At 28.8% G+C, this 11,028-nt stretch overlaps 1 protein-coding gene across 3 annotated transcripts; it reads left to right on the top strand.

Moving 5' to 3' along the window:
* The first annotated feature begins 280 nt into the window (after window positions 1–280).
* LOC130976531 (cysteine-rich receptor-like protein kinase 25) lies at window positions 281–10,543 on the top strand. 3 transcript variants are annotated; one of them, XM_057901414.1, is made up of 7 exons: window positions 281–1,736; window positions 8,334–8,474; window positions 8,594–8,715; window positions 8,789–8,999; window positions 9,316–9,379; window positions 9,466–9,619; window positions 10,191–10,543. In XM_057901414.1, exons 1-7 carry the CDS (start codon window positions 290–292, stop codon window positions 10,500–10,502), a joined length of 2,451 nt encoding a protein of 816 aa, XP_057757397.1. In that variant the 5' UTR covers window positions 281–289; the 3' UTR covers window positions 10,503–10,543. The 3 variants fall into 3 exon arrangements, with proteins under 3 accessions (XP_057757397.1, XP_057757396.1, XP_057757398.1); XM_057901413.1 differs by having other exon boundaries at window positions 9,148–9,379; XM_057901415.1 differs by having other exon boundaries at window positions 9,148–9,379; window positions 9,561–9,619; window positions 10,191–10,494.
* The last annotated feature ends 485 nt before the right edge of the window (window positions 10,544–11,028 follow it).

Genomic DNA, 11,028 nt, shown 5'->3' with positions numbered 1-11,028 from the left:
ACAAATTTAAAAAAAAATAAATTTAAAAGAATATATAAAATATAATTATTATATGTCTTCTCTTATTAATTTAAATTTATGAGTTTATACTTGTGAAAAGAATAATTTTATGACATTATTCGGCACCCACATGCAGTTGTTCATTAATTCATTCCCTCATTATTATTAATACACAAACAAATTTGGCAATTGGTATGTACGTACATGTTATTAGCTCCACCATACCATGGCTTTGAACTTCAACTTCCTCAGGCTTCTTACCTTCATCTTTTCCCTTGTTAGCTTTATCATGAGTTTCCCAACAACTACTAAAGCAAAAGAACTTGATTACCAAGGCCCAAAGTGTTCTGAAGATAGGACCACTTTTAACAGCACCTACCAAGGAAACCTCATGACACTTTTCTCATCCCTATCTTCCAAAGCCACCATCACCATCTTCTACAACAACACCATCATAGAGAACAAAGATACTTCTAATGCAGTGTATGGACTCTTCATGTGCAGGGGTGATGTACCCTTTGATGTTTGTGGAGACTGCGTTCAAAGCGCAACCCATGTTCTCTCTACAGAGTGCACCTTATCCCTATGGGGTATGATCTGGTACGAACAATGCATGGTTCGGTATTCCAACACTCGTTTCTTTTCTGTTCCAAAAACAGAGCCCTTCACTCCCATGTCCAACAACTTCAATGTTTCCATTAATCAAGACATCTTTGTCCCTCTTCTTGCCAACACAATGAACAAAACTGCAGATCAAGCCGCGTTTTCTCTCGACAAGTATGCCACAAAGGAACAAAAGGTAACAAAACTTGAGACGATTTTTGCTCTTGCTCAGTGCACTCAGGACCTCTCGGTTGGAGATTGCAGATCTTGTCTTGGATTCGCCGTTGGGCAGATCCATGAATGTTGTAAAGGAAGACGAGGAGGGAGAGTATTGCTCCCCAGCTGTAATGTTCGCTTTGAATTTTACCCTTTCTATCGTCATGGCGTCTCTAAAGCACTTGCTCCGGCTACAAAGTATCAAATCATGGAGTCGAAATATTCGCCAGATCCGGGTTATTTGTCTCACCAATGTTCAAATAATCAACCCACAAACTTACAGAAACGCCTAACGACGCTCCTCTTTGACTTGTCTTCCAAGGCAAGAAACTCGAACGACAACGAGTTCTACATGAGCAATGTTAGCAACAACTTCTTTGGCCTCTACTTGTGCCGCGCTGACCTACCCTCTTCTCTCTGCGCAGACTGCATAGTCAACGCCACAAACCGAATCGCCTCCGAGTGTCCAACGTCCATGGAGGCTGTAATCTGGTACAACCATTGCTTGCTTCGTTACTCCAACTACTCTTTCTTCAGAACAATGGGAACTAATCCGAGATTCAAGATGATGAATGTTACCGACTATGACGATTACAAAAGCTACTACAAGTACGAACTGTGGAGTGCGTTGACGAAGGTGGCCGGAGAAATCTGGGATCGGAGTGACAGATATTACACAGAGTCGTTTGTGTTGAACGATGTGCAAAGATTGTTCGTGCAGGGGCAGTGCACGAAAGATTTGGCTACTTTGGATTGTAATTACTGTATTCACGATGTGATTGAAACGGCGATTCCATGGTGTTGTTTGGGAAGCATAGGTGGCAGAGTTTTGTATCCAAGCTGCACTTTGAGGTTTGAGTTGTTTCCATTCTATAGGAATGGTACGGACGATCAGCCTCCGTCAACTACAACTACAGGTATGGATAGAGTATTTTATATCCCAATAATGTTATAATACAGTTCTGTTACTTCACAGTTGCACGCAGGAAGCACTCGCACGCACTCACATCACATGATACAAAATGACAAGTACAGACAACCACTTTAATTTTAAATTTTTATTAGATACGAAAATTTGGTGTGTATATATATAATTTTTTATAAATAACAATATATTAATTTTATTAATGTTAAAGAATAAACAAATATTTTACAATTAAAAAAGTATAGGTAGACAAAATATGTTAAATATTTTTTGTATTAATTAATAATATTATATAAAATTTTTAAATTTATTTTAAAAATATAAGTAAATAATAATACTTGACACATAGTTAGTATTTAATGGTATTTAAGCCTGTTTAAAAATATTAAAAATATATCTTTATTTAATGGTATTTAAGTGTGTTTTAATACGTATTTTTATAAAAATTAAATATATAGTGAAAAAGATGAGAGTTAAATTCACAACATTTCTCATGTAATGATTTATAATAAATGATCAATTACTAACTTAGTTAGTTAATTTAGTAATTTAGAGTGTTAATTTTTTATATTTTATTTTATTAATAAAATTTAAAATGATTGAATTTTATATTTACTTTGAAAATTTTGATATTTCTACGAGTAAGGTAGGGTAGGGTAGAGTAAGGTAGGATTTAAAATTTTAGGACGCGGATAAGATTAGAGCTGAAAGATTCTCAATCCACAAGTAAGATAAAATAAAGTTAGGATATAGTTTAAATCCTATCCTACCTTATCCATTATCAGTCTTTCATATTAGATATATATGAACATAATAACAGAACGAAATTTGTGTACTTCATAAATAAATATTAAACAATAATGTTATATGATCAAATTATTTTAATAATTAATTTTAATTAAATTGGTTTAATCATTTATTGACACGATAAAAATTAATTAAAAAAACAAAACATATTAAACTTTATTATAAAAATACTTTATTCATCTATTATTTTTTAATATTAAAAATAGAGTAGTTTTCAAAATAATATGACTAGGTAACTATTAGAGATTGGTCTTTATTCAGTTAATGATTATTCATGTTATGTTTAGAAGAGAGATTGAGATACAGATATTAAAAGACAGAAATTTTGTATTGTATTTGATATAAAGTGTATAAGATTGGATTATACTTAGTATTATGTTTAGTTTAAGATAAATATAAAGATTGAAGGATATATTTAAAATTTGAAAAGTTAAATGAAAATATTTTTAAAAAGAAATATTATTAAAGTTTCAATTTTCGTCTCTAGAAATTTTAATCCCTTGTGTCTCACTTTCTAAAAGTAATGAATGGACTGAAATTTTGTATCTCGAGACTAAAATTTCTCTGACCACTAAACACAATACTCAATCCTAATTCCCTAGTTCTAGTCTTATGAAACAAACGCAACCTAAGATCTATTAAATGAATGCAATTACGCAAGAACGTATTTTTAGATTTAATGCCTTTGACAAGTACTAAACCATGGTTTAAAAAATTCATAAGTTTAAAACTCAAGATTCATTGTAGCTCTAAACTGAAATTTAACACTTTTCAAATTTTAGCAAAAGATGCCACAATTTCAAATCAATAACTAGGACTTTAATTTTAGGTCGTTCTCCCTAGAAATCACAATCGAGTGTATTATTATTGGCTATGAAAAAATCGGAGATTTAATAGCAATTGATGAAAATTTAAATAATAATTAAGAAATTAAAAGAGCAAGCAAGGATTAAATAGCAAAGCGATAAGACTAAGGACAATTAAAGTAATTGAGGGTATATGATTACTATCCTTGTCACTAACCACAACATAATAATTAATTACAAAGAACAAACCCAAAGAAAAGCCAATTAGACTTAATTAATGTTAATCCACAAGTCCTAACTAACTTATTAATTGAATTAGTAAAAGATTAGCTTTAGCGAAAACAAAATTAATTAATATCTCTGGATTATCACTTAACTTGGATATTAATGACTCAAGTTCACCCAAATTTCCAACTTAAGCCAAGAATATAAAATTTATTCTATAACTAAGTTAAGCATTTTATCAAATACCTAGAGTGCATAACCATAAAACTTCATAAATTGTAAGAATTAGTAAAATCTACAACTACACAATTCAAGAAACAATAATAACATCTCAATTAAGCAATAATAAAGAGAAAATATGGGAAGACAATGAATTTAGTATACAACGTGTACCATAGGGATAAAATTAAAATTAACATCAAATGATAATTAAGTTAACTAATTTTTAATAATTTCCAATTTGAAATTCAAAGTAAATAAGGATTTGCAACAGTTACATACACTGCAAAAACGGTCCCCCTCTCTCCCATGTGATGTGACTTCCTTCTCGCCCAGTGTCTTCCTGTCTCACCGATGTCGTACCGCCACCGACAGCAGTCGCCGTCAACCATAGCTCCGGCTGACGCTGTCGTGCGCACTGTGAATGCCCGAGCAGCACCATCGCGCAGTTTGCGTCATTCGCCTAAGCAGCTTCGGCAGTCTCTTCCACTTTTTCCGCATTGACGCCGAGAAGATCACCACCGTCCGCCGCCCAGAATGCAACCCGATGCCGTCCAGCTGTCCGAGAACATCCGATGAAGACACCTTCTTCGCGCACGTTGCATCCGTTGCGCAGCCCACCAACGCGGCGGTCGTGCAGCCCCCGACAGTTGACGGGTTTCACCGTCCTAGCGTCTTCATCCGTGACATATAGCGAGTGGGGATGGTGCCACGTGTATGGTGATTTGGGGTTTGGTGGGTTGCCTCCGGTGGATGTGGTGCATCGGATTGAAGATATCAAGAAGGCGAGTGCTTTGTTTCGTGGTGTTGCGGAGGTTTTTGGCCAAGGTATATACATTAACGGACGAATTTAGATGCTGGATGTTCAATTCACTGGGAATGTAGATGGTTATTTTAATTTTTAATTGGATGATTATTTTGTTTTATTCAGTTTAAGTATATATAATTAACAAATGTTGGATGGTCATTTCACTAGGTAATTGGAGGATTATTTTAATATTTACATGGATGGTTGTTTGATGGCCGGTAAGAGAGCTTCTAACGCCGGAGTGGTGGGATGATTGATGAGGGTGGGGTAGCAGATGGTTTGGGAGGGGAGGGGGAAGGGGAAGAGGGTGTTTGGATAAATTTCTTTGATAAATTAGAGTTGGGATGGTTAATTTTTTAAAATAACTGGTTGAATTTCTTTTTTTTCTTATTTTGGGCCAAATTCAAAATTCGTACACATTGTCAAGATTCCTCATTGTCTCCTTAGCGGAGTACAATAATAAAATATAAAACATCAAATTTATTTAATGAAAATGAGAATTCAACAAGGATTTAAAGACATAAAATAACAAAATAGAAGAAGTAATAAGAAATTCTAAAACATTAGAGCAGCAAAATAAGAAATCATAAATTACGAATTACAATTAAATAAACTAAAACCTAAAAGCAAGAGAGAAATGTATAAGAAACCCTTGAATTCTAGAGAGAAGTTAGAACTTCTCTTTCGAAAATTCAAGATTCTAAAACCGTAAAAAAAACAAAGAAAAATGAGTGTATGATGTTCTATGTCCCTTCATAAATTACTTTAAATATGGTTTCCAAATTGCAAATCATGTGCTATTTTAAATGAGGCACGCGATCAGGGTGCGCGCACACATGTGGGTGCACACGCACATGCGTAAAATTTTTCACTGGTACGTGGGCAGAAGATAGAATTGCTCCCTTCTTCTTTTTTTTTTTTTTTTGCGAAATCTTCACTTCTACATGCTTTTCTTCTATTTTTTCAAGCCATCTTTACCTTTTAAACCTTAAACAACTTAAACAAACATATCAAACTTTTAAAGACCTAAAAAACATGTTTCTAACAATTAAGCATAATTAAAAAAATTCACAAAAATATGCATTTACGAAAAATATGTACAAATTAAATTGATTTCACTTTTTTTTTCAATCCAAAAATTATCATAAAATATGAATTTATTAGTCTTATATTTCTATTTTTTATGTTTAAAGTATAAAATTAGTCTCCACAAAATTTGTACATTTAAATTTAAAATAAAACATAATATAAAAAAAATAAAATTAAAATCCTAAATCTTAAAAATCAGTACATTTAAATTTAAAAAAAATATAATTTAAACAAAAATAACAAATTTTGAATCTAAAATTTAAAATTCTAAATTTAAAATTTTATATTTTTTTAATATTTTACTTGTAATAGTACATGATTAATAATAATAATAATAATAATAATAATAATAATGATAATACTAATATGACATATTAATTTACTATTCATATCATTCATTTTAAGAGGTTGCGTGAGTAAGAGAGATTTTAAGAATAAGATCAATTTAATTTGGGTTGGATATTAGTTAACTGAAAAATTGAAAAATAAAAATTAATTAATTTATGTTAAACTAAAATTATAATTTTTATGTTCACATTCATGTTAGCCTGTTATCTTTGAAAAATTAAGCGAAAAAAATTATTTAGTTTTTATTAATTCTATTTTTTATTTTTCCTATAAAAAAATACAATTAATCATCTATATTAACTTGTAATGTTTATATACTATGTTTATTATTGAAATTTTATATAATAGGAATTATAATTCTATTAAAAAGGATAAAGTAAATAAAAAATTAACTATAAATAACAATAAAATTGTAACTAATAAAAATTTGTATTCCAAAATAATATTAAATTAAAAAATACTAAAAATATTTAAAAAATATATAAAATAATTTTTATTTGACATTATAAAATTTGTATTATTCTCTTTTAACCTTTTATTTTTTTATTTTATTGTATTTTTTATATTATTTTTTTAGAGTTCTCATTTCTTATGCATATTATTGTTTTTATTAATTCTTGGTTCATATGAACTTTTTTTTATCATTTATTATACTATTCTTTATGTTTATCTTTTAGGAAGTCTTTTTTATTTTTATTTGACTTTGTTCATTTAATTTTTTACTTATATTTATTTGGCTATGTATAAGATATTTTTTTATGTATTTTATTGACGTTTTATCTTTTAATTTAATATTTATTTACATTAAGATATTAAACTATTAGTTTATTCATATATTTTTCTATTTTTAATATAAAATATATTTTATCAATTTTTATATATTATTTTTAATTTAATAAATAAATATTAATTTTATTATAAAATTAATTAATAAAATTTATTCAAATATTTAAATTAAAATAATAGAATAATATAAAAAAATTATTTAAATTAATATCTTTTTTAGTAATTTTTTATCTAAAAATAATTTTAAATAGTGTAATTTAAATAACATTTATTTTATTATAATTTATTTTAATATAAAAATTACCAAACATAAATCACGTTAACATAAATTTATTTTTTATCCAAATCAAATTTATAAAATTAATTTTATATAAACTCCTATTTATAAACTTTAATTCAAACACACACTAACTAAATTATATTAAATTAAATCTTTAATAAGAAGTTATTAAAGTGAGCTGGGTCCTATGCGGTAGTGAATAGTGATTTTTGTTTCTTAGGCCTTGAAAACTATGTAAATCTTTGATGGATCATAGATGACCTTGTCCAAATGGGAATTGAGGATCCACGACATCAACGTTTTTTTTTTAAAATATCCACACTATCACAGAAAAAGATAAAAAAAAAGAATGAAAAATAATCGTTAATTAATGTCTTAATTAATTTGACTCAACAGTCAGCAACTTTTAACATAAAGTACCTTTCAAATAGGATCTACTTTCGAAGAATGGATTTTTTCAATTGTTAAAAAAAAATTAAAAATATAAAATATGATTTTTAATTTTTTATTATTTTCTCTCATATTTATTTTTTATCTCACTTACAAAATTAATAATAAAAAATCACACTTTATTTTTTTAATCAATTGTCAAAAAAATGGAAAGAATCCATTCCCAAATTTTATAGGACCAATAGTGCAGAATTTGTCTCTATTAATATTCCTGCATAGCACCCAACGTTCTTCTAATAACGACATGTGTTTCTATAAGTATAGAAAATAGTTACTTTCTACACAAGAGCACTAGCCTTTAAGTTGATGTCCCCACTCCTCACAATCGAGGCGGAGTTCAAAAGACAAATTAGGGGTGCGTTTGATTTTCATTTTTATTTTTTATTTTTATTTTTAATATTTTTTATTTTTTGAATTTTGTGAAAGAAAAAATAAAAATAAAAGATTAAAATAAAAAATAAAATTTTATTTATTTATTTTTTTATAAAATTCAAAATTTAAAAAACAAAAAACACTACAAATAAAAACAAAAAATAAAAATGTAAACCAAAGGCATTTTAATTGTCTCTCAGAATACTCTATTCGGGTCCAATTCTCAATTAAGATTGGACTGTAATTTAAAAGCTCTAAATGTGTGAGTGGATGTGTGTAAATAGTGTATTGACAAAAAAAAAAGAATGTTGATGTCCTCATTTATTTTTTCTTTTATTAACTTTAAAACATATATGAATATGATTTATATATTTATGAATAATAATTTTTGTATTGTAGTGAAAACTGGTCGATCACGAGCAGTTATCTTGATTATTGTTGTCCCCGTTGTTGCTTTGGTGTTACTCCTCTCTTTTTGTTGCTATTTGTTTCGGAAAAGAACAAGAAAAAGTTACAAGAAGACCATCCTCAGGAAAAATTGTAAGTATCTTGTGGAAAATGAAAAATTCAATATAATTGATAGTTTACAATTTACTTGTAAGCTTAGAGAAATTTGCAAAGTTATTTGATTTAAAATGTTAATAATTTGTTTTGTCTAGTTGGTCATGAAAGTAACACTATAGGGGGCTTGCAATTCAATTTGTCTATAATTGAAGCGGCAACAAATCACTTTTCACAAGAGAATGAGATTGGCAAAGGTGGATTTGGACAAGTTTACAAGGTAGGAGAGAAAATAAAAAAGAGAAAATCTATTTCTTTCAATTACTTTTAATATTCTTTTTTATATATTTTAGGGTGTTCTTCCTGATGGACGACATATAGCTGTAAAGAGACTTTCAAAAAGTTCTACCCAAGGTGCTACTGAATTCAAAAACGAGGTTTTATTAATAGCCAAACTTCAACATAAAAATCTAGTGGCATTTTTAGGATTTTGTCTTGAAGGACAAGAGAAGATACTTATCTATGAATATGTTCCAAACAAGAGCTTGGATTACTTTCTGTTCGGTTTGTTGCTTTTCCCCTCTTAAACTTCTCTTTAGTTATTTAACTTTCGCATATTTTTGTGATTAATTTGCATTATATATTTTGAACTATATTTGAAGTATCTAGTTGTCTAATATGTATTAATATATATTCACTAAAAATTTTGTAGATCCTCATTCCGAGAAGTTGTTAAATTGGTCTGAACGCTATAATATTATAGATGGAATTGCTCAGGGACTTCTTTATTTACATGAATATTCTCGTCTCAAAATTATTCATCGTGATCTTAAACCTAGTAATATATTACTAGATGAAAATATGAATCCTAAAATTTCAGACTTTGGTCTTGCTCGAATCATAGATCAACAACAAGGATCTGCATCTAGAGTTGTTGGAACCCTGTAAGTCGCCTTTCTATCATTTCCTATATATAAGCTATTCATGAAAAGTTTAAGCATGGCATGATACATTCTTTCTAATTTTATAGGGGTTATATGTCTCCTGAATATGCAATGCAAGGAAAATTTTCTGAAAAGTCAGATATTTTCAGTTTTGGAGTCATGATTCTCGAAATTATTACAGGAAAAAAGAATGTAGGATCCAACGAATTGTACCGTATTGCAGAGGGTCTTCTAAGCTTAGTAAGTGAAATAATCTAATATGAGGAGTGCTAGAGGGCTAGTAAGTTTTGTAATTTATAATTATTAATTAGCTATTATTAGTATTTTTAATGGCATGAGATTATATCTAATAGTGTAAGATTACTCACTTTTTTTTTTTTGCTGGTTAAATGTTGGCCAAATTTTAATAAAACTGCTGGCCTCCTAAACTTTCTCATCTAGTATATAAATTCTTCAATGTAACACAACTCTGCCCCTTCTATGCAAGTCTTAAAAAAAGTATGCTTTTTGTTCATAACTTTTATAATTTTTTTCAAAAATATTTCTAATATTTAATATCATTTAATTTTGTCTCTAATATTTTTTATTTACGTCTTTGGACATTAATTCTATCTAAAATATTAGGGAAAAATTAAAAACATTTAAAAATAGCTTGACAAAAATTCTAAATGTTAAAAATAAAATTGAATGAATCAAAAGCGTTAGAGACAAAATTGAATGAAATTAAACATTAGAATATTTTTTATTAAAATAAAACACTAAAAGTATACTTTACTTTAATGATTCTATTAAGTTGATAAATTGGTTACAGGTATGGAGACAATTTTGCAACCAAACACCACTATCCGTATTAGACCCAAAAATGAAAGAAAATTGTTCTGAATTTGAAGTTATAAGGTGCATTCAGATTGGTTTATTGTGTGTTCAAGAAGATCCAGACGAAAGACCTACAATATCAACAATTGTGTCATATCTTAGTAATATCTCACTTGAATTGCCTTCTCCACGAGAACCAGCATTTTTCTTGCATGCTAAAATGAATCCAACAAAAACAATTGCTGGCGAGTCATCGAGTTCTTTCTCTGTTAATGAGATATCTGAAAGTACCTTTCTTCCGAGATAGGAACCAATTTATATATAATATATATGATGGTGTATAATAAAATTTCAATATGTTATCAAAATTTGAATGCATGTGTTGGTCTCTATATATCTGTCATCTCTTGTTTATTTTGACTTTATAGATATAATTGTGAGAAATTATTGTATGCTTGTTGAATATCTTGGAGTTGTTCAAAAGCAATATTTGGGCCAAACTATATTACGTAGGTCATAAGAAAAAAAATAATCAAAAGGGGTGTCTAACTTACGCTTTTTATTTTTAATATGGAGGAAGGAGTGGGGTGTAACAGCATTATGAAGAGTAGGGGTGCTTTTTTTGCATGTGGTGTCAGGAGGCTGAAATCGGACCGAGCGATTTAGAGCAAGGAACTCGGACAGTCCGATTAGAGGAGATCTACAAAAAAATAATTTTTTTATAAAACTCGGACGGTCCGTTTTGATTTAAAAGAAAAAAAAAACTAAAAACGGAGGGTCCGTTTTGTTTTAAAGGAAAATTTGAAAAAAACAAAAATTGTTAACGGAGGGTC

Source organism: Arachis stenosperma, chromosome 4 (assembly GCF_014773155.1).
Source record: "Arachis stenosperma cultivar V10309 chromosome 4, arast.V10309.gnm1.PFL2, whole genome shotgun sequence".
Classification (NCBI taxonomy): Eukaryota; Viridiplantae; Streptophyta; class Magnoliopsida; order Fabales; family Fabaceae; genus Arachis; species Arachis stenosperma.
Note: the sequence above shows the minus strand (reverse complement) of the source record. Positions and strands in the feature narration are given on the sequence as shown.

Bases quoted from the DNA above. Each gene is read 5' to 3' on its own strand.
- LOC130976531 (XM_057901413.1), top strand. From the start codon at position 290: ATGAGTTTCCCAACAACTACTAAAGCAAAAGAACTTGATTACCAAGGC. The intron at 1,737-8,333 runs GTATGGATAGAG...TTTGTATTGTAG, and splicing joins TCCGTCAACTACAACTACAG to TGAAAACTGGTCGATCACGA. The intron at 9,380-9,465 runs GTAAGTCGCCTT...CTAATTTTATAG, and splicing joins TCTAGAGTTGTTGGAACCCT to GGGTTATATGTCTCCTGAAT.